The 21,932-nt window shown below is 52.6% G+C and overlaps 5 protein-coding genes across 5 annotated transcripts; 3 read left to right on the top strand and 2 right to left on the bottom strand.

The window, feature by feature from the left end:
* Nucleotides 1–6,826: 6,826 nt before the first annotated feature.
* Nucleotides 6,827–8,504, bottom strand: BKA78DRAFT_372775 (uncharacterized protein; the record flags this gene model as incomplete). The annotated part of the gene is made up of 2 exons (XM_066892751.1): nucleotides 6,827–7,541; nucleotides 7,593–8,504. 2 exons carry the CDS (start codon nucleotides 8,502–8,504, stop codon nucleotides 7,095–7,097), a joined length of 1,359 nt encoding a protein of 452 aa, XP_066742702.1. The 3' UTR covers nucleotides 6,827–7,094.
* Nucleotides 8,505–9,158: 654 nt separating this feature from the next.
* Nucleotides 9,159–9,683, bottom strand: BKA78DRAFT_318916 (uncharacterized protein). The gene is made up of 2 exons (XM_066888819.1): nucleotides 9,648–9,683; nucleotides 9,159–9,595 (listed from the first exon to the last, which is right to left on the bottom strand). The coding sequence occupies exons 1-2, from the start codon at nucleotides 9,657–9,659 to the stop codon at nucleotides 9,194–9,196; spliced, it is 414 nt and encodes a 137-aa protein (XP_066742701.1). The 5' UTR covers nucleotides 9,660–9,683; the 3' UTR covers nucleotides 9,159–9,193.
* Nucleotides 9,684–11,511: 1,828 nt separating this feature from the next.
* On the top strand, nucleotides 11,512–14,111 carry BKA78DRAFT_318913 (putative adenylosuccinate lyase Ade13). Its single transcript, XM_066888818.1, has 10 exons — nucleotides 11,512–11,712; nucleotides 11,788–11,801; nucleotides 11,851–11,870; nucleotides 11,944–12,205; nucleotides 12,381–12,543; nucleotides 12,592–12,607; nucleotides 12,655–12,684; nucleotides 12,736–12,805; nucleotides 12,854–13,676; nucleotides 13,734–14,111. Exons 1-10 carry the CDS (start codon nucleotides 11,695–11,697, stop codon nucleotides 13,761–13,763), a joined length of 1,446 nt encoding a protein of 481 aa, XP_066742700.1. The 5' UTR covers nucleotides 11,512–11,694; the 3' UTR covers nucleotides 13,764–14,111.
* A 151-nt stretch (nucleotides 14,112–14,262) lies between these two features.
* On the top strand, nucleotides 14,263–16,100 carry BKA78DRAFT_354364 (ATP-NAD kinase-like domain-containing protein; the record flags this gene model as incomplete). Its single annotated transcript, XM_066891720.1, has 7 exons — nucleotides 14,263–14,319; nucleotides 14,383–14,433; nucleotides 14,515–14,939; nucleotides 14,991–15,135; nucleotides 15,187–15,529; nucleotides 15,584–15,860; nucleotides 15,935–16,100. 7 exons carry the CDS (start codon nucleotides 14,263–14,265, stop codon nucleotides 16,098–16,100), a joined length of 1,464 nt encoding a protein of 487 aa, XP_066742699.1.
* Nucleotides 16,101–19,064: 2,964 nt separating this feature from the next.
* On the top strand, nucleotides 19,065–20,958 carry BKA78DRAFT_165308 (uncharacterized protein). Its single transcript, XM_066883162.1, has one exon. The coding sequence runs from the start codon at nucleotides 19,134–19,136 to the stop codon at nucleotides 20,652–20,654; it is 1,521 nt and encodes a 506-aa protein (XP_066742698.1). The 5' UTR covers nucleotides 19,065–19,133; the 3' UTR covers nucleotides 20,655–20,958.
* The last annotated feature ends 974 nt before the right edge of the window (nucleotides 20,959–21,932 follow it).

Below are 21,932 nucleotides of genomic sequence, written 5' to 3'. Positions count from 1 at the left end.
TGCTGCGATGCTGAGAATTGGTTGGATTAGGAGATCAAATGTGACAGGTACTTCGGCGTGCCAATGCTTTGAATGCATATGTGACGGATTGCGGTGAGAACATCTCGGTCTTGATTGTGATTCAGGGCAAAAGCGGTGGGCTGTCCGGGTAAACCACCAAGTACGAGAGGCGAGAGATAGGGGAGAGACACATGAAAATGTTCAATTCAATGCTCATCTTAGTCCTCTCTTCTTCAATTGCATATCTTGCCATGTTCATGTTTTCCATGTACCGTGTTGGTTTGCCTGCAGCAATCCCCCACATCTCCGCAAAACACCAGCCACAGAAGCCCCTCCATCCCACAGCACAACGACGTCACGATCCTCCTCTCCGCCTCCCTCCCCTCGCGCCGCCCCATCCGCCTTCCCTTCCTCCCTCCCGCTCCTCCTCCCTGTCTACTACCCGTCCGCTCCTCCATCGCCGTTGTCCGCCACACGCTGACCGCCGTACTACACCTCCTTCGCAGCCTACACATGTATATATCCTTGACAGCTCTCCAGCAAATCGCTCCATCGCGCATACGGTACGAGTCCATTCCGAAACTCTAGCTGCCCATGCCGCCCTCTATTTAATTTTCTTATACAGCGCAAGCGTAGAAGACGCAGCTGCAAAGCCTACTTTTGATCGCGCGACGCGGGGCGCGACTCGTTTTCCAGCGCCAGATCCTACCAGATCGGATCAGAGGCCAGGATGTGCGATAGTTCCCGATTGCCCATTCTGACTTGCTTGGCCATGGCCGCGGTGCGGTGGGCGACAGACGGCAACCCATGGCCCGGATGGAACGCTGGCCGAGGCATCATCATACATCAAGCTCTATCATCGCAAACGGAGCGCACGCCAGGCGTGTTTCGGCGCGCTGCTGTGGCTTGACTGGGTAGGTGGCTAGCTGCCTTGGGAGCTGCAACGTTGTCTTGGTCTCCAGCTCTTGTTCTGCCGCGCGCAAATCCGCCCGCGAAGCAAAATGGCACGCTGCACCTTGGCGACTCTGTGCGGGTGCTCTATTCCCGTGCGATATCGGTGAGTTCGTGCTTGATTCATAGGTGCTTTAATGGGCTCGCATGGAGGTTTTTTGGTTGTTTCCAATACAGACGCATCAAGGTGGCTATCCGAAGCTAAAATTGGTTTGCTTTCCTCTCTATCAATTTGCTGTTTGAAATTTCTTTTCAAGTCCACTTTTTCCAAGTCTTTCATTGCCAGACCACGATGCAGAAGTTGCAGACGCAGGCGCGACCTGCAAGCGCCGCGACAGCAGGGCCAACAGGGGGCGCGTCCAGCAAGCGCCCGCCTGCATGCCTTTGCCAAAGTCCGGCCATCGGATGCTTTTTTCCACCATGCGTCTGATGGAAATCACGATTGACGATGATTTGCATTCGGTTCGGGACGAGGTGCGCGTCCGGTGTCACCGCTGGCGGAAACTTGCTGCAGTGACAGATTGGGCGGAAAGCCACATTGCAGGCTATTTGAAAATCCTGATATTGGAACCGACCTTGGTGTGGATTTGCCAGTGTCGAAGACGCGCGTTATTTTGGAGACTGCAAATTCTGAATGCCGTGGGCTCGTCGAGCAGCTCGTCGCCTTGCGAGAAACACGCTGACGGCAGCGTTGAATGCTCCTCGAACTCACGGACTGACTCAAGAATTGCTACCAGGCCAGCTGTCGCTGTGGGATCGCCGGCTACCGACATATACGGGAGTGGCTCTACAGGTTGAAAAGTTTTTTGCTTTTGACGGGCCTGCCGGCGCCGTGTGACGACGCAGAAGGCGGAGACGCATGCAGGAACGGAAGATCAACACTTGGATGGCCGGTCATCACACCACCCGTCCCGTCAAAAGAAACGTGCCTTAGTAGCACAATGCACTTGCAAAAATTTCTCTCCCTCTGCAGACGGGCAGCCAAATCGAAGAAAGTGAAAGCGACGTTGCTAGGGCACGACAGATGCTACCAGACACTCAACTACTACACCGCTATCCTCTAACTCATCAGTCTTGGCTTTTCAGGATGCCACGTCTCCAGTAAGGCGTAAGCTGTACCTCTCTCCGGCATTAGAGGCGTTTCAACTTCAGGAGTCTCCTCCACTTGACTTTCGGCCACGGTATTCGCTCGCACGTCCTCTACGCCTCGGATCGCACAACATCTGCACCAGTCGCGGATAGACGACAAGAAGACGGACGCATCCGCCGCACCGTCGTACCGCTGCATCCCGCTTCCCGTGCCCAAATCCAAACCCCCGGGTCATCAATCGACGTACCACTTGTGGTGCTGCTTGACTGCATTCGTACAGGGAGAGCATTGGAGGACAACATCTGCTGCTAGAAGCAATGCGGTCGTTATCGCACCCTACACTGATACATTGCCCTCTAGACGTGCCCAGGTTCGCTCCCACACCAGCATTACATGGCACAACACAACACCAGTACCGCGGCGACGGTGCTGAAATTCTAGCGCAGCCCAACAGTGCTACCGACCGGCCCAGTACAACAACTGCAAGACTCACACCACTATGGCCTCAGTTCAATAAGCACAGTTCCAGGCAGACGCGGAGGTATCGTCCAGCACGCCGCAATCGGGCTTGGCCATGAACGAACCTTGAACGACTGTCAGCCCACAGAACTGAGCACGGCGCAGTCAAAGAGTCTCTTTGGTCAAGAACTTGTCCAAGATTCCACGACAGCAGAGACAATCAAAGGCAGCAGCTTCCTGCTAGCTGCGGTGCTCATCATCCTACAGATATTTCGTATGCAAACAGGGCGAGACGAAACATCCAACAAGGCAGACACCCGTCAGTCAACGCAACAGCGTCTCAGCATAGCGTTGCGGTCAGAATCAAGAATCAGCCCAGCTGTGCCTGTCCGCGCCCGCACACGCCACTTTGCGTCTGCACAATGTGCATATGCTCAGTGCGTTGCTCTGGCGGTGCAACAACTCATGGACTGAACCATGCCAATCAAGGTCAAAAAAGCACGGGGAGTCGGAGCCAACAGCGGTGATGATGAAACCCTACCGTCAGGGGACCGAGACAGGTCCAGACACTGGACAAGGAAAAACACAAACCCGTCAGACGTCGAAACAGGACAGGCCTTTGAAACATGCGCCATTACTCGCTCGCCTCTGCCTGAGGTACGTATCCTGCTGTTCCGTTGATAGGCGCTTTAAGGTTCAGTTCGGCTCCGAAGGCCTGCTGCCATGCGATGCGGCTTTGATGATCTCGGTCTCGCTGGCTTGGCTTGCGAATGATGACGGACGTCGAGTCTGATGAGGAATGAAGGTGGTGATTGGGACATGAAGTCGGCGCCATCAGATTTTCTCGCAAAGATTCTCCACCAGCTGCTTCACGGTAGTATCGAAAGCATGAAGTTCGATCGAGGTCACGACGAATGAATTGACACTGTGACACTGACAGGCTTACGCTGGTCGGACTGCTTCTGTGAGTTTAGGGACGTCACATAGGTGCTTCTCAGAGGATGTCTTTCGACTGTGCGTATTCAATTTCAACATCAAGTCCAACTCCCAGGAAGACGACTATGGTTTCTTCCGTCGACTGAGCATAAGGTTTTTCGTTCGGCGAGCGCTTGGTCGATCATTACCTCGCTGCAAATTTCTCCTGCCCGAGTCTTCGTATAGTCAATTGTGAGAAAGAGCTCTACGTTTAGGGAAAGATCAACATTCTGTCAGTCGAGGGCAACCAGAAAGATGCGCTCTCCCAGCTGAGCGGCAAAGTCGCCCCAGACGGCCTCTCACGCCTCAATACCTCCCCGCCGTTGCGGCTGCCACCAATGCCGCTTACAACCCTCCCTGATCATCCTGCGTAATCCGCGGTGCAATTTGGGAAGGACACCGAGAGAGGGCGAGGGACGGCCGAAAGATGAGGGGTCGACATTTCCACCGTCGGACGTAGGAAGATGTGGAATGCTCCGTCGACCTCTGCGAGTTGCGTGTGGGGAAACTCCAGAAAGAGCGAGGTGCACCTACCTGCGTTGCATTGCCCATGGGGAAATTGTGGGTATCAGTGGGGCCAAAGGGCGGCCGCGGAGCAAGAGCGACCAGGAGTGGAGGCGGGGGTGAGAAAAAAGCGAGTGAGCGAGCGAGCGAGAGAGAGCGAGACGACTGCGGTGAGATCCACCAGATGGGAGACGAGATTGATGACACGACGACCGACTTGGCTCGCTCTCTCTCTCCTCTTTTCTCTCGAGTCCTTCTCTTGGCTTGGTTTGAAGGAATCGAACGCCCCATCATTTCGATATGGGCACGCCTAGCATTACTGCAATTCGTCTTGCCGGCCGATGTCCTTACGTACGGGCTTTTGACGGACGACAGAGAGCTTACGGCGCAGCACGGCGTCCCTTCGACCCCTCAGCCACGCACCGAGAAGCTTGATGAAAGGAGCACAAGTGGACCCGCCGATAAACACCTTCTTCAAGCGCATATCAGGGCGGTGCTCTTAGCTAGCGCGGAGCGGGGCCAAAGTGGGCGAAGCTACTTTTGATGCTGGCGACATTGAGCAGTGAGCTACGCAGACACTGGCGGTGCCGATCAACGCGTCTTGCCACGCGGCGCGGCTCTTTTCTTGACAAGCAATGGCTTCCCTGCTGGCCTTTCCTCTGTTTGATGCTAACTATCAGCTTTGGTCCTGGAGACGGCAGGTTGCGTGCGTGCATGCGTGCTTCGGCCAAGGCAGGCTCTTCGGGGCCATCCGCAGCTAACCACGTCCCCATCCATTCCTGCATACCTAGCGTCCAGCTCGCTTTTCTCGCACACCTAGCGACTGTCTGCTCCTATTATTGCAAGCATCAGCATCCGCCGGCAGTCTGTCACGCTCCGGCGTTTTTCTCCGTAGTCCTGCCCCGAGTTACCATTCTCAGCTAGCACGACTGGCGGATTACCTAGTCTGGTAGGTGGCCGCGTAAATGTGTGCGGCGACGATGTGACTATTTTGGCATTGTCTAGTTGCTTGACGTATGACCAGAACTGCAGCTGTCATTGTATCCAGGGACAAACCACTACCGTCACATGCTACTTTGCCTGGCAGCTCAACCGAGACAGCATCTTTCCTCCAGTGCATGTTTGTCGGGAGATCGGGGGGTAGGGGGAATAACATGCCACAGAAGCCTCACACCTTCTCTTCCTTTACCCTCCTTGATTCTATCTGCCACTTTCAACATTGAGGAGCCAACTTCCACGTCTGCGCTCACAAACACCCGAACAGTAGCCACATGTGGCATGATGTTGCTTCGCAGCCTGCCCATCTGCGCGACGAAACGAAACTACAACCATCACTAAAACAGCACCAGCGCCAGTGAGATGGCTCCCAAGCGTATTAGCCAGGGCCAGGGGTTCAGGGGAAAGAAACGACAACAAACAGGGTCGCATGCTCGCATTCCATTTGTCAAGTGTCAGAAAACAGGCGAGGCGAACTGAAGCTACGGCATGGTAGTGAGTTTCTTTTCCTTTCAGCTTCCTTCTAGCGCTTCGATAGAGAGGCATCATCTTTTAGCGGGACCTTCTGTTAGTCTGGTTGAGGAGGTAGTTGGATGGAGGCCGGTATCGCTTGCCTTGCGATTTCCCGAATGGGCGATGGTCAGTGGTTGATCGCCGCTTCCCTTTGCGTCTGCTGCACTCGCTGTCCGCAATTCTCCGCGTTGCATCTTTCTCCTCCCCCCTCTGCACATGAAAGGTATCTTCAGGGTCCAGCCATCGCGACTCACGCCTGGTCCTTCCAACATAGTTGCCTCCAGCACACCCCCGGCCGTCCCCGTCCAACAGCGCCACGTCCACCGCAATCCCAGAGATAAACTACCTACTAACTCGACCGCACCGCCTTGGATCAAGGAGCGAATGTCGTCTCATTTGCTGCACTCACTGCGCCATCTCTCCCTCCCTACCTATACAGCACATATATCGACTGCGCAACAAAAGCCCGCAAATGCTCTCTGTCACATTGTCCCGGGTGCTCGGTAGCCTGCTGGCCTGCCTGCCTGCCTGTCTGCCCTGCCCGAGGGTCCGGCCAGGCCTGGCGTTTGGCGCCGCTGTGTGGCGGCTGACTGACGGACACGCGGGGAGATCAAGTCACAGGGCTCAGTACTTTATTGCCTCCTCTTGATTATTCACCCTCTTACCTGCCGCGTGTGACATGTCGACGAAGAAGGCGCGAAGGGAGACGCGACGAGATGGGAAAGGACAGCTGATTGTTGCGTCAGCAGCTGCGCACGCTCTTGTTGAAAGGAGGGTGAGAGAAGGAGAAACGACAAAGTGTGAGAGGGAGGAGGCTCTGAAGGCAGTCTTTAGGTCCCCGGAAACGCGCATGGATTCGAGGAGAGCAGGCTGACTTGTGGCTTGCTGGGGTCAGTTTCTACTTCGAGCGACGGGAAATCTAGGTCCGCGTCTATCTTTACTTCGGATATACGAACCCCTTTCCCAACTCAAGTAACCCGTTGAAGTTCGGATGATACTACCGCGTTGCGAGTTTAGTTGATTTAGGAGCCGGGTGGATGGACTGATTGGCGAATCGCAATTCGGTACTCCCTTTCCTTCACATTTTCAGGTCATCAGAGCCTGTTCCCAGACAACGAAGTTAGCTCGAGTAGTGCTCAGAGCTGATCAGGTTGGATTCAAAGTTGCGTGGAATTCCTTCACTGAAAGATTGCCGCGAGTGCAGGGAAACAAGACACCTCAGGAACAGATTTTCAATTCAGGAACAGATTTTCAATTCACGGCAGGCAGGCTCCCCTCTGCTGAGAATGAGATCAATCATCAAACACCTGAGAAATGACCATGAATCAGATGCTTTTGTCTATCTGTCCAGCCATCAGTCCATTCGTCCATCCAGTATCCACTCCTCGAATGTCAGTTGTCCCAGGCTAAGAACTTCCCAGTCTCAGGCCAAACTTGCATGTATTTCTTGAATCGAAATCGCCCCAAACCCAAAAATGCATATCTTCTCCTTTGAACGCCATTCGCTGTCCACGTCAGCGCTGCAACGCTCCCAAATCCCCTGGAGTGCGCCGAGAAGATTGTAGGTACGGACTGCTTCCGTTGGCATGCACTTTTGCCAGATCCGTCAAAGCAGCTTCATCGGCTGATAGAAGCTCCTTCCCAATTCAAGCAACCGATCGAACTCCTCTTTGCCCAGTTCGGCCTTCAAACCTTCCAGAAAGTCGTCTTCCTCTTGCTCGTCATCCTGTTTGATGTCCCGTCCATACTTTTGGTCAAGATAGTCCCAATAGTACAGGGACTTTCCCAACGCGCTCCTGAGGATCGCCTTCTCGTCTTCGCACTTCTTCAACCGCGCTTGCAAGCTGTCATTCTCGCGCTCCAAGTCCTTTGATTTGTCGCCTTTGCTGGCCCTTTCCGTCTGAATGAGGCTCAGCTTTTCCTTGTAGTCGCCGGCTTCCTCGTCGAGCGTCCTGATCGTTGCAGACTTTTGGTCGTTCTCTGCTCGCAGTCTCTTGACCTCCTGCCGAAGGTCGGCGCTTTCGGCCAGACGCTTGCCCAGCCTAGAAGGTCCCTGTTCTAAAAGTCAGCTTCTTGGATTCGTTTCTGATTGTGTCTAGCTAACCTGGATAGCTGTTGCGTTTGTTGATGCAGTCGTGGATCTGTTACTTTGGTCCGTGGTTCCACTTGCAGTGCTCGCTTCGCGAGGTTCCCTGACGGGGCTCGCTGTGTTTGAAGTGTTGCGGGCTGCGAAGAAAGCCTCCTTAGCTCGTGCTATGACAACTGAATCATCGTTGGGAGCGAATCTGTTGGCTGACACAAACGGCCGAAAAGTAGGAACCGTTGTGTTTTGAACCGCTATGTTGTAGTCTACCCACGTGGACTTTGCGTGTGTACTCTCGTGGGCCGGGTTCGTGGTGTCAGGTATGACTTGCGTTTGCTCCTGTCCTGTGGTCTCCCCGATGTCTGACCCGGTGTTGATTCCTCCTGTCGAGTTCGCTGCGCCCGCTCGATCAAATCTGTTGCCATGGTTGCCTCCTGACCGTTCGTGTTCCTTTTCTGGGCCAACTTCTCCAACGATGATGACCTCTTGGACATTGTCCTCGTGCCTCAGCGGAAGGCTCTTCCAGTTACGATTAGACGTCAGCGACGCCTTCACGACATAGCCCTCGTCATCGAAGTTTCGAACATAGGTCTTCACCATTTCCCGACTGATCCTTTTAGGATCATCAGGGTTCCCGAACCGCTTGAGCACGCGGTCAATCTGTGGAGCATAAAGCACCACGTTTTTCGGCCAGCAGGTCTGGTCGTGCCAGAATGAAGAGTCCGACCGTGGCAAGTGGCCTTTGAACATAGGCCAAGCAGAAGGTGAAGTGCCCTTTCTACCGTTCCAGGGTGTCAGATATTTTGCGCGCCATGCAGAGGCTTTCTTTTCATCTGGCATGGACGTCCTTGTCTGTCTGGTCGCTTGCTGCTGCTTCGCATCGGCCTTGTCGCTTGGTTTCTGGCTTGAGGCCACTTGCGTCGGACGCGCCATAGCAGCTGGTTACTGACGGTGCTTTCACTTTAGGTCATCTAGAACTCTCTGGAGACGGCATTGATTACTCGCATCCACTTGACGAGATTAGTATCCGTATCGCAGATGTGTTGGAAAAGCTCACCTTAGATGTGAAATGAGGTTTAGACTCGTGGTAGTTGTTGAATGATGAAATCCGGAGAGAAAAGTAACTATCGATTCGGTTGGAAGGTTGGTGAGAAATGACCCCCAGAGAGCAGAGTTGGCACAGTGACTCTGTAGCAGTATTTTTCGTCTCAAGCAGTCGGACGCGTTTGCTAAGACGTAGTGAAGATGCGAGATAGAAGAGGTAGAAGAGGTAGGGATAGCAGACGTGGAAGTAGATGAGGTAGAGGTAGACGAGGTAGATGGGAGGTGGAGGTGAGGTAGACGAAGGCTTGACGTGCGATCTGAGAAGTTACCTAGGTGGGCGGCAGCTCAAGTCCTGGGCTCCGAAAAGGAAGGAGCACGGGAGACACCTGCCTTTTTGGTCTTGATGATCAATGTGATGCGCTCGGTCCTCACAGTCTCAGTTGACCTTCATAGCCGCTTGAATGAGGGTCTCTGAATTGCCTTTCCTGATTGGATGGCATCGCTCTGAACTGTTCGACGGACGCACAGATAAACCAACTCACAGGATCGTACACAGAAACGCCTTTCGTCCAACTTGCTCAACTCCTGTTAGCCTGCGCCCTGCCCAATGCAAGCAGCTCATCAAACGCGTCTCTCCCTAGCTCAGCCTTGATATTTTCCAAAAACTTGTCCTGCTCATCTCCTTCCCCAGCGGCCTCGTCATAGAGTGATTGGAAGCTAGACAAGAGCTCTGCCAGTACTTTCTCCTTTACTTGACCGAATTCGTGCTTTTTCGACTCCTTTTTCAGGGCCCTGTTTTTTTGTCGCAGCTCCTCCATGTCGGCTTTCAGCTTCTCCGTATCAGCTTTCAGCTTGGCAATCTCCTCATCTTGGCTCTCGATTGTCGCATCGCGCTGTTGATTGTCTTGCCGAAGTCTCTTGGCCTCCTTGCGAAGTCCTGTACTTTCTGCAAGCCGCTTTTTGAGCATCGAAGGACCGCTCTTCTCCTGTTCAGTTTCATTCCGTTTCTGATTATCATGAAATGTCACTCACCGTTGTTGGCATTGCATCGAAAGAGGCCACCGGTTGTTGTTCTGGAGTCTTGCTTGGGATGCGTTCATTTGCTGAATTTTGCGCATTCGTTGGGGCGGTCTCGTCTGCCTGTGCGATTCGAGAACCATGTTCGTTCTTGGTTCCAGACCCCTCTGCACATGAATCTTCCAGCTCGATCCGAAATCTGTTAAGAATCTCCTCGTGCTTCACCGGGAGAGCATCCCAACCAAGATCGGCAGTGATACTTGGGTGCACAACATAGCCTTCCGAGTCGAAGTTCCGGGCGAATCGCCGAATCATTTTCAGCAATATTTTTTGCGGAACATCTGGTGAACATCTGAATCTCTTCAACACTTGCTGGATTTGTTCGCCGTGGAGTATTACATTCCGCGGCCAATAGTCCCTTTCTCCGTAGTAGAGAAATGGCGAGTAGGTTGGTGGGAGCTGACCACGGAAAAGGTCCCATTCGTCTGGCGATTGGTCCAGACCACCGTTGAATGGATCTAGATTCTTTTCCTTCCATGCCTTGTTTCTCACTGTACCTCTCCAGTCGCGTTCCTCACGACTAATCGAGTACGTCCGATAACGCACCATAGCTATGGAGATGGGCTCTCCGTCAATGGGGAGTCTCCAGCTTCTGGATTAGCTTGACTCATTTGGCAAATTCAGAAGCAAGACGACCAAAGATTGAAAGACCAACCTGCAACCAGCAATGGATTACTGAAGTCGGCGGGTGTTTTCCACACGTGTTGTCAAGATGTGATGAACGACAAGACCTTTGCTGCACCGGAGTGTGTTTTTAAAATTGAGAAGAAGCCCCGCATTTTCCCACGGGATCCGATTGGCGATTGTAGAAGGCTATTCAGAATCAATTCGAACTATCCACGACTCAGTACAGAGCCTCCAACTTACCATGCGGTATTGCCTATTGGTCAACCGCTATCGCAGGAACCATTCCGCGTACTCGAAACGGTAAGGTTGACCATGGGCATATTTCTGCTGGTCTGAACGTTTCTAATTGAAGTTACCTCAACTCCGAAGAAAAAGTAGAGGGAAATGTTTGGATTCAAATTCGAATTCGAATTACTCAATCAGCGCAAGTTCACGCAGCATTTGAGTGCCTGATTTCCATCAAAATGGAAGAGACAGGGCAAGTCGAGGGCTATAACCACGCCTCTGGGAATCCAATTGCTCAAGATGACATGTCTTCCAACAACCATCATGACCCGATGCGGTAGGTGGTAAGAAGCTCGGGCCGGCCCGCTGTCTCGTCTCGTTGTGTGGAGGAGGTCCGTTCATCCGCCCTTACGTACGATGCGGGGCGCGGCCATAAACATGGCTCGTGTTTGATGTTGGTGGTGAAGGACCTGAGTTCTGGAGGGAGGTTGATGGAAGAGGAGGGGAATTGGTGAAGGTTCCTGAGACATGCAGGACGCGGCTGACGTGTAGCAAGTGGGCAGTTTTCGTTTTTCGATGGCTGCTTCCTGTTTTCTCTCCCCCCTTTCCTCCTCTTGTTGCGTAGCTTGAGCTGGAGAAGACTCCAATAGCAAAGATGATCCGGTGTAACGTGATGAATATCTTCCAGGTTGCTTTCTGAAGCGACACAGAGTATTTCTAAGTCCTGTCCTGCGAGCAAGAAATTGACGCTCCAAAATTTGTTCGGCTGACGTGGTCATAGAGAGTGGAGGAGGAACCATCAAATCGGCAATACGAGCATCTTGATCAACAGCAGCGATGAGACGGAGAAGGAAAAGAGAGGCAGAAGCGACGGAGATTTTCCATGCGGTTGGGTTTTTGATGCAGATGCATGGTCGTCACAGATCAACAATTGGATGGAGACTGGCGGGAGCCATGACTCGCGCATGACGATCCGGAGAAGGTCGGCTGGAGTTTTTTTGCCCGCTGCTACGCGACCACGACCCCACCAGCTGCTTTTCGTCTCTTTCTCCAGCTTTTGGCCTCCAGCTCTCTTTCTCCGCAGCTTCAATTCTCGCCACCAGAGACTTCTGTTTGCACTTTGCACAGTACTCTTCCGCTCCTCTTCAAAATGGCCAACGAGAACAGCGTGAGTATTTCGCTGTGACTCTTCACGCATGACGCGCCATTCAACTACTATACTGACGTATGCCTCGCCATGTAGATATACCAGACTCCGTAAGCACCCCACAAGCCACTCTCCATATTTGTCGCTAACAGAAACCAGGCTCAACTCGCGGTACTCGAGTATGGCCCTCTCACGCATCCTGCAACCCTCCCTCCAGCCGACGCAAGACTGATATCTTTCCCCACAACACAGGCCAGGCGATGAAGGAGCTCTTCTCGCCTAGGACTCGTTTCACCACCTGGCGCAAGCTCTGGCTCTCGCTCGCCGAGTCTGAGAAGGAGCTTGGCCTGGACATTTCGGACGCCGCTATTGAGCAGATGCGCGCAAACCTCGTCATCAAGGATGAGGAATTCCCGATTGCCGCCGAGGAGGAGAAGCGCAGGAGACACGATGTCATGGCGCATGTGCACACTTTTGGTCTGGCTGCGCCTGCTGCTGCTGGCATCATCCACTGGTACGAGAATCCTCTTTCATACTGGGATGTGGGAAAAAGTGGAAAAAGCAGAGGATGTTGGATCAGCTTCCAGAGCACCTAGCGGTATCGATGCTGCATCTGGGAAAAAATCGGTTCACAGATGAGAGTACATTCGGGTTGGATTTGAGCGAATCGCTGACGAGATATTTCTAAGGGGCGCTACCTCCTGCTACGTCACTGACAACGCCGACTTGATCCTCTACCGCGATGCGCTGCACCTGCTCTGCCACAAGATCGCCGGTGCTATCCGCAAGCTCTCGGCCTTTGCCCAGGAGTACGCCTCGCTGCCCTGCCTGGCCTACACCCACCTTCAGCCTGTATGTACAACTGGGACAAAATATGGACTGTTCTAACATTTATCCTAGGCGCAATTGACGACTGGTACGCTTTCCGGGAGTTTTGTGGATATTGAAGCTGACATTGTATAGTCGGAAAGAGGGCATGTCTCTGGATTCAAGGCAAGTCAAACTTGGCAACAGTCCAGTTGACAACTAACTAACGGCGCACAGATCTCCTGATCGATCTCCAAAACCTCGAGAGGGCGCGCGATGACATGCGCTTCAGGGGTGTCAAGGGAACGTAAGTGGACCATACTGATTCATGGGATTAAATATTCACGCAATGCAGGACCGGTACCCAGGCCTCTTTCCTGCAAATCTTCAACGGTGACCACGACAAGGTCGAGAAGTTGGATGAGCTCGTCACGGAGAAGAGCGGTTTCAACGATGCATTCATCATCACTTCCCAGACCTACAGCCGCAAGGTTGACGCCGACGTTGTCAACGTCGTAGGATCTTTTGGTGCCACCTGCGAGAGAATCGGTGGTGACATTCGTCACTTGGCTTCGTTCAAGGAGCTCGAGGAGCCTTTCGAGAAAGACCAGATTGGATCGTCTGCCATGGCCTACAAGCGCAACCCCATGCGCTCCGAGCGCATGTGCAGTCTCGGTCGCCACCTCCAGACTCTTCCCCAGAACGCTCTTCACACCTACTCGGCTCAATGGTTTGAGCGCACTCTCGACGACAGTGCCAACCGTCGCATCACCCTTCCCGAGGCATTCCTGACTGCCGACGCATGCTGCTTGTTGCTGGACAACATTTCCTCCGGCATGGTCGTCTACCCCAAGGTCATCGAGGCTCGCGTCAACCAGGAGCTGCCCTTCATGGCTACCGAAAACATCATCATGGCCATGGTCGCCAAGGGCTTCAGCAGACAGGACGTCCACGAGGAAATTCGCGTCCTTAGCCACCAAGCCAGCCAGGTCGTCAAGATGGAGGGCGGCCAGAACGATCTTATCGAACGCATCAAGAACACCAAGTTCTTTGAGCCCGTTCACGCTGAGATTGACCGCCTGCTCGACCACAAGACCTTTATCGGCAGGGCACCCCAGCAGGTCCAGAAGTTTACAACGACCGAGGTCGCAAAGGCCCTGGCCCAATACGCGGAGATGGTGAGTTTGATTTATCGCAGAACCCTCTCAAAGCTGTGAGAGACTAACCCATGGCAGAACATTGAAGCTGCGGAGCTCCACGTGTAAATACGACATGAGGAAACGACACTTGCCCAAGCAATTTGGCAATGACACTTCTCTTCAAGACAGCAGGATTGAATTGGATCCTAATGGATAGATGCTGTTCTTGATTTAGCATTTAATTGGCGCTTGGGTGGATGGAATGATACGCGAGCAATAGGAACAAGGCTAGTTCTTTTTCAAATATTACAAAAGTGATTGGTGAATCTGCTGGTCGATCTTGCCGCGTCTGTATATACTCACAAGGGGCTCATGCCAGAATTGAACATGCAATGGAGGATCTCCCGCAGACGAACGACAACAGCAGAGGTCAGTCGACGGCGACTCAGGGATCGTCAACTATTTTTTTGCGCGAGTCATTGATACGTCATCCGACAGCAGCATGCCGCCTGAGATGCCGAGGACTGCAAAGTAATCTGTCGACGGTGCCGATTTGCTGCTAAACAAAGCCACTGGCGCGCGAGTCCCTCGACCTCCGCTCTCACTTCCTATCTCTCCACCGAACATGAATTCCATGTCTTTGGTGACGGGCCCTCCGAGCGACAATCGCTCCGACGGCGAGGTACAGTTTGCTCCCCGCCCTGCCGCAACCCAGGATAGATGAGTGCTAACGCTCGCCTTGAAGAGCGACAGGGAGATGAACCCTAACGATCCCGAGTTCCAACATGCGCTCGAGGTGCATTCCAACCCTTGCCGCTGGTCGCACACGGCGTGGCGCGCGTACAGGCAGCTCCTCAGTCGCTGACGGAACCACCAGGTCGTCTTCGACAACGACAGCAACCACCGTCGCAAATCCTCCCTCGCTCCCGGCTCTGCCCATCGACCGACCAACCTACGTAGACCGACCAATTGCTTTGTGCACACGCTCATTGAGGCCCATAAAGATGAAGAGATCCACTCCGGAGAGCACACCCCGATTTACGAGGGCCTCATGTCGGAAAAGGCTGCGGATAAGAACCCAGACGAGCAACATGACGCGGTGCAGTCGCGATTGTTGACTAAGAAGCAAATATCGGACATGGCGTTTGGGATACGGGAGCTGGCTAAGAAGCTTGCCCACATTCGCCTGCGGATGAGCGTTAAGAACGTATTTGTCCTGGCAAAGGCCCACGACGAGTCGCTCATTTCCAACACCCGAGAAGTCGCGGAATGGTTGCTCAAGCAAAATGAGAACTACAAAGTGTGAGTACGGGAGCGCGTAAGCTCTGTTCCAGAGGCTGATGGGAGCTTCAGCTACGTCGAAAACACGTTGGAGGACAACAAGCTCTTTGATAAGGAGGGTCTCATCGCAGGCAACGAGTCGTATAGGAAGCGGTTAAAGTTTTGGACCGTGGAGCTCTGCCAACAACGTCCACAGTCGTTTGACATTGTCCTCGCGGTAAGGATTGCTGTTCTTTGGTGTCGGCGCTCTACTGATAGCAACGCGCAGCTCGGCGGAGATGGCACGGTCTTGTACGCAAGTTGGCTTTTCCAGCGTATAGTTCCTCCAGTCCTGGCTTTCTCTCTCGGATCGCTTGGTTTCCTGACCAAATTCGACTACGAAAAGTACCCCGAGACGCTGTCGCGAGCCTTTAGGGAGGGCATCACCGTCAGCCTGCGCCTGCGTTTCGAGGGTACAGTAATGCGATCGCAGCGACGAAAAGACGCGCACTGCACAAAAGACCTGGTGGAAGAGCTGATAGGCGAAGAAATGGAAGACGCGCACACGCACAAGCCCGACGGCACGCACAACATCCTCAACGAAGTAGTCGTCGACCGCGGCCCGAATCCGAGTAAGTTGGTCAACTTGCGCAGCTGTTCCGTCTGTTCTAACTTGGACTGTCAAGCGCTGTCGTCGATTGAGATTTTTGGCGACGACGAGCATTTCACCAGCGTCCAGGCAGACGGCATATGCATCGCAACACCGACTGGCTCAACAGCGTACAATCTGGCGGCTGGCGGCTCTCTGTGCCATCCGGACAACCCTGTCATTCTTTTGACCGCAATATGCGCGCACACTCTATCTTTCCGCCCCATCATACTTCCAGATACCATTGTTTTGCGCGCGGGTGTGCCTTATGACGCGCGGACGAGCTCGTGGGCGAGTTTTGATGGCAGAGAACGGTAAGCAAGACGTGATTGCGTGATGGCGCCTCAACAGTGATTATGCAGCGAGCCCAGTACTGACAATCATGCAGCGTCGAGCTTCGTCCAGGCGACTACGTGACGGTCTCCGCGTCGCGCTTCCCCTTCCCCTGCGTGCTGCCGCTCGAACGACGCGGCAAAGACTGGATCGACAGCATCTCGCGGACGCTCAACTGGAACTCGCGACAGCGCCAAAAGAGCTTCAGGGAGTGGAACTAGCCGCAATCACCGACCTGAACCCATCAGAATCGGCACCAATCATCTGTACATACGAAACGCAATTCTTTTCTTTCTCGGTTGGGATTTTGGATGCATGCATGGGAACGGGGTAAGATGGGAGTTTTTGCAAAAGACTGGACGGTAAGACTCGGGACTCTCTCTTTGCTGTCGCTGCTGTCTTGTTGGATACCTCTTGATGGCTGGGAGTCTGGTCATTCTTAGTTTAACAGTCGCTTTCCTATTAATCCAGGAGCTGCATTGAGGTGATGACTTGCCATGGCCGGAGGGGGAAGGAGAGACAAGCTGTGTAAGAGTTACTCAAACCCCGGGGGCCGCTGACTATAGCAACACCTGCGCGCTCTCGACCGCAACTTCGATTCCATCTCATCAAGAGCTTCGAACTTCGAATTCCCAGAGTCGCTTTTCGCGCTCGTTTACCCGGGATGCGCTCGTTACAGCACCGCTGACTAATTTAGCAGGGGGTAGCACTTCGGATGCTGGAGTGGAACAAGGAAGGAGACAACTTTCCCACTTCCTATCTTAGCTAGCGTGCGTGGCCAGAACACCAGCACTCTTTCCTTGTCAGCCTTGCAGCTGGTCTGACAACCTTCTAACCTCAGAGTACTCGACGAGTGGTCAGACGCCCTCATGAGCCCCAGGACGACAACCAGAAGTCATGAACATCAATCACAGCAGGCGCATGTTTTGCTCGAATAGGGCCCTGCACGCGGCAGAGCGCAGACTCGACACCATCGGACACCAACAAGGCTGAACGCTGAGCTGCTGCCTACTTGGCCAAGTTACCACAGGCTCCTTTGACTGCAGTTCTGTGTGAGGTGAGCATTTGTGGCTCCCATTGTAGGTTCCATTGCACTACTCGGACCATCATTGTCCATGGTCACGGTGCCACCATCGTTCTCCGCTTTTGAGCATCTAGAGGTTAGGGCTTTTCACAAGGTAACACCAATAACAAGGCTATATATTGCACTGGACTTACAAGAGAAATTGGGGGGCTGCGAGCAGCAACACAAGAAGGAACCCACTCCCTTCATCCAACGCACAAACTCTTACCATATCAGAAACAACCATGGAATCGTCCAAACTTCGGCATGAAGCAAACACTGACACAATTGCCTCCGAGGAAGACAGTCCCCTCTTGTGGGAACACAATCCATCCCTTTTCAGATTGAAGACTCTTGATTGCCTGCCTGCGGACACGGACTGCCAAACGGAAACGAAAGATAGGCCCGAAGGCCACGAGCCCATTCACTCTGCAGACATGGATAGCATCTCGAGGAACAGCATCAGCGTATCTGATGTAACCGACGTCTCAACAATTCAACCTCTTCGACGATATTCAGAAGACAATACTCGCTTCCCACAATGTGCAGCGAGCTCATTCACAGTCTCAGTCGAGACTTGCGGGGAGATCTTGCTCACGGACCAAGACTCAGGAAGCTTGCGAAACCAAAAGAGTGCCCCGGACGATTTCGAGGCGGGTCAACACGACCAACATAAGAGACAGCCACTTCGCATTGAACAACCGATCTTCCTTCTCTGGATTGGCTTCTTCGTTTCCGTCATGATTGGCCTCGAAGTTCTGCGTTACTACTCGGCCAAAAACAATGGAATCGCCACAGTGCCCCAAGATTACTACTACCTGTGGAGATTTGGGCCCTCGTTCTTCATCGGCATCATGGCTGCCTTCTGGGGACAGGAAGAGTATCGCATCAAGCAAATGACGCCGTGGATGGAATTGAAAAATGGTAAAAGCGAGCTTGGGAAGAGCTTGGAACTGAACTACATCACGACATCGACAATCGAAGCAATTTATGCGTCTTTGCGGGCGAAACATTTCCCAGTCACCTGCATCATCACAGCATCCTGGTTTTTTAGGGCTCTGGCCATTGTTTCGACCGGTCTCCTCAGTTTGCAATATCCACACCTCGACAGAGACAGCACAATCAATCTGCTCGACAGATTCGACTTTAACAAAAGCAATGGAATTCCACCGACTAGAGCAGGGTCAAGATATTGGGCAATCCACCAGTCCAAATCTTTATACACAGCTGGAACGACTTCTGAATTTGCAACCCAGTCTTTTGTTCCTGTCGATGGAGGTAAGCTCCCACGATCACTTACAGGACACAAGACTGATGAATTTCAGAAAGCGATTCGACTCTATCTTTCCCCGCGGACATCTTCACTGCTCGGTTAAAGGACTGTGAGCCTATCCACTGGCAATATTCTGATTTCTTTAATTTTAGCTCAACAAGCTGCGCGGATAATGAACCGTTCCACTATACCATAGACGTTGACACATCACACTGTCATCTCAGAAGTTTCAAAATTGGAATCGACTGCACTTACCACGGTCCATGGGAAAGGATTCAGAAAGTGGATTGCCATCGACCGGACCTCGCCGAAAATATCACCCACTTATTTATTCTGCGAACAATGGCATCTTCTGGGCTAAAGCCATCTTCATGGAATCTTACAGCTATCATTTGCGAACCAGAATATTACTATTACCAAGGTTGGGTGTCGAGCAGTGCAGGATCTTTGGGAGTGCACCGGGCGACCACAGCGCTGAACTTCACGGACACACACCGACTTCCAAGAGAATTTGCGGACAGAATCACCACAGAAATTGTGAATTTAACATCGTACCCATATGGCCAATATGGTTTGAATTATTCGATCGGTACAAAGGTGTCCAATCCGACATCACAACAATTCGGCCTTAGTTTTGACTCGGAAGTCATTATCCGCGACGGATTCTTTGCACTAATGAACATGACAGCCACAGACGACGACCTAAAAAACATGAACGATCCAAAAATATTGGAAGCACTCTCTGTCAAGACTTTCCAAGACTTAGCAATTCAATTGGCCAAGGCCACTCGGACTTTTCCTCAAAAGGACACGACTTATGGAAATCTCACAGGACCAGTACCCAGACTTTGTGTTCAAAGCCTCTCAGCTCACTTGATAGAAACTCTTTTGGCAATTCTTGTTACGATATCTTTCATTATGAGCACTGCCCCTCAACCTGTGTCGACAGACAGACCAGCGACACTGGCACTTCATGCTCTCAAGCTATCTCAGAAACATTACTTGGAGCAAAGTCTACGAGAGAAGCGACCAGACCAATCTCGTTTTTGGCAACCACGACCCGCCGGGAGCTTTTTTCGAGCCATTGCTTTGGTTATCCCCCTTCTGCTCATCACGGCGATTGAGACACTACTGCAGTACTCGACGAGAAACAACGGCCTGGCGTACGTCTCGCCTGATAATTTTATGAAGTATCTGTGGATATATGTTCCCTCCCTCGGCATGGCCGTTGTCGGACTTCTGTTCTACATGCTGGACAACAGCGCAAGGCAGCTCGACCAGTTCCAGGAGCTTTGTCACAAGCAACCAGCAGTGGACGTGATTTTACGAGATCCCCCAGGAACACATACAATACCTCTCATTGTGGAATCCTTCAAAAACAAGAGACTGGGTCTTTTTGGCATATTGATCGCTTCACTGGCTGCTTCGTTGCTTACAGTAACCACGAGTGGGCTCTATGACACTGTACCCGTATCGGTCAACCAAGACTTACCATTGGAATTGCAATACTGGTTCAATCAGGGCTCTCCCACACGCGATTATTGTTTGGGAGGGACAGGATTCGCGGATTGTGTAACAGTTCCGGATCTCATTGCCTTTGAGAACATTTCATATCCTCAGTGGACGCACGAAGAATTTGCCTTCCCCAGGTTTACTGCGAGCTATCAACATCAAGGGAACAATTCATCGTCTGGACTTCGGCTGCGAGCCAGGGTACCGGCCATCCGCGCGCAAATGAACTGCACACTGGACAATTTCTTTAAGAGACTCGATCCGCGAGAGAAAGACTTGATGAAAGACGATTTTCTCATACACCTACCAGCAAGCTGTGGTCTGGACAATAGGACCCTCGAAAAGGGCGGCAATTCATCTTGGAATACCATGGTGTTTAACAAATCAAATCACTTCTTCGCGAATGAAGCTGGCGCAACCGCTATTCTACAGGGATTGGATGGAAAATACATATTTGGCCTCGGCAGTGTGAAAAATTCTGGTATCGAAAACACGACACTCATTTGCTGCGAGCCCTACAGCGAAGTTCTCTTCGTAAACGTCACTTTTGCGGTCCCTGAGTACATCATCGACGACTCAGATCTGCTCTACCCTGACGAAGACTCCTCCAAAAACACTCGTCCCATTGACCTCATAGACCTCTTGTGGGTGTTCTACGATGCATCTATGTCGAAATTTTACGGCGACAACATCAGCACCACAGACATCAGCCCCTTCTTCCAAAAGATCATCTACAGCCGCGGCGGCACTCCAGTCGACGAACTCGTCAGACCAGAAAACGTACCACGGCTCATACAAAAGATGAACCGGCAATTCCAAATCATCATGGCGCAATACAACCACGCGCAATTCGGGCCGCTGCCGGCAAACTACGCCGACCTCCCCGAAGCGTCCTTCCTGACCAACCTCGGCGGCAACATGACATGAAGCCGCTTCCGCCTCCAGCAGAGCCCCATCTCGTCGCGCATCCTCGAGGGCCTGCTCGCCTTCATGGTCGTCTGCGCCGGCATCTCCTTTCTTCTGGGCGGCGGCACAAAGGTGCTCCGCGAAGACCCGGGCAACATTGGCGCGAAGATGCGCCTGTTTGTGGGGAGCGAGATGATCAAGCGCTTCCCAGAGGGTGCGGGGAACTGGGACGAGAAGGATCTGCTGAAGAGCCGGATCTTTGAGGGTGCGGTGTTTCGGCTGGGGTGGTGGGTTGGTGGCGATTATGTGGGTGGAGAGGGGAACTGGGGAGAGGGAGAGGGAGAGGAGGATGGGAGTGAGAGTTTGAAGGGGGGTAGGTTTGGTATTGATGTTGTTGATAAGAAGGTGGAGTGAGAGTAGGTAGGATGCGGCTGGCTGCGTGTAGATGCTGATAGAGGACTGCAAATCAGGCAGTTTAGAAGACGCGTCTCTCGAGGGATCTTTGCCTTTGCCTCAGGTCCTTCAGAAGAGGCAGTGGTAATGAAACGTTCATGAAGAAGAAAGGCCTGGAATCAGGCAGAAGAGACTCTGCTAGAGTGCAACTCGGGGAAGGCGCAAAAGTCCAGTGGCTTCTCACCGCCTCAGAAGCTCTTCACGGAATTAAACCTGCCTTCGCCATGACAGAATTCAAAATAGGTACTGCTCTTGCTAACCAACTAAGAAATATGTAGGGAATGTGCGAGCGGTCGCAAGCCTGGCAGGAAAAGGAGTGCTGGTGCTCTTCAAAGCTAGCCGGAATAGGAAGTAAAAGTCTTGTGGCCTCTTTTCAAGGCTTGATAGCACACAACTACGACACCACTTGACCAGGGCTGATCTCACCTAAGTGTTTCTTGCCAATCATACCAAAGGAAATGATGCGAAGTTACGGGCTCCAAAAGGAGTGGTTCTTTAGTAAACCGAGTACTTTCTTCTCTGTGCCATACCTTTTCTACCACGCCACATTCAAGGAGTACTTTTTTTCGAATCATCTTCCATGCTGGCATTGGCAGTGGTCGAGATTCGCCTCCTAAGCGCGTTGGACTAGAGCAACATGACCACGTGCGACTCAGTCTGCTGCTCTTCCCGTCCTGAGAGCATCTTCGGTCGTAAAACAGAAACGACTGTCCACTGAAGACGCTGAATGCTCAAGACACATGGCATAGACTGGTCGTGTAGTCATCTGTAGACGCTGCAAATGCCGAATGGTGTGGTTTGATGCCGAAAAGGACGTTAGTTTAGGCGCGCCGTACCTGGACCGCT

The sequence above is a fragment of the Phyllosticta capitalensis genome, assembly GCF_038381095.1.
Source record: "Phyllosticta capitalensis strain CBS 128856 chromosome Unknown BKA78scaffold_7, whole genome shotgun sequence".
NCBI classification, from domain to species: Eukaryota; Fungi; Ascomycota; class Dothideomycetes; order Botryosphaeriales; family Phyllostictaceae; genus Phyllosticta; species Phyllosticta capitalensis.
Note: the sequence above shows the minus strand (reverse complement) of the source record. Positions and strands in the feature narration are given on the sequence as shown.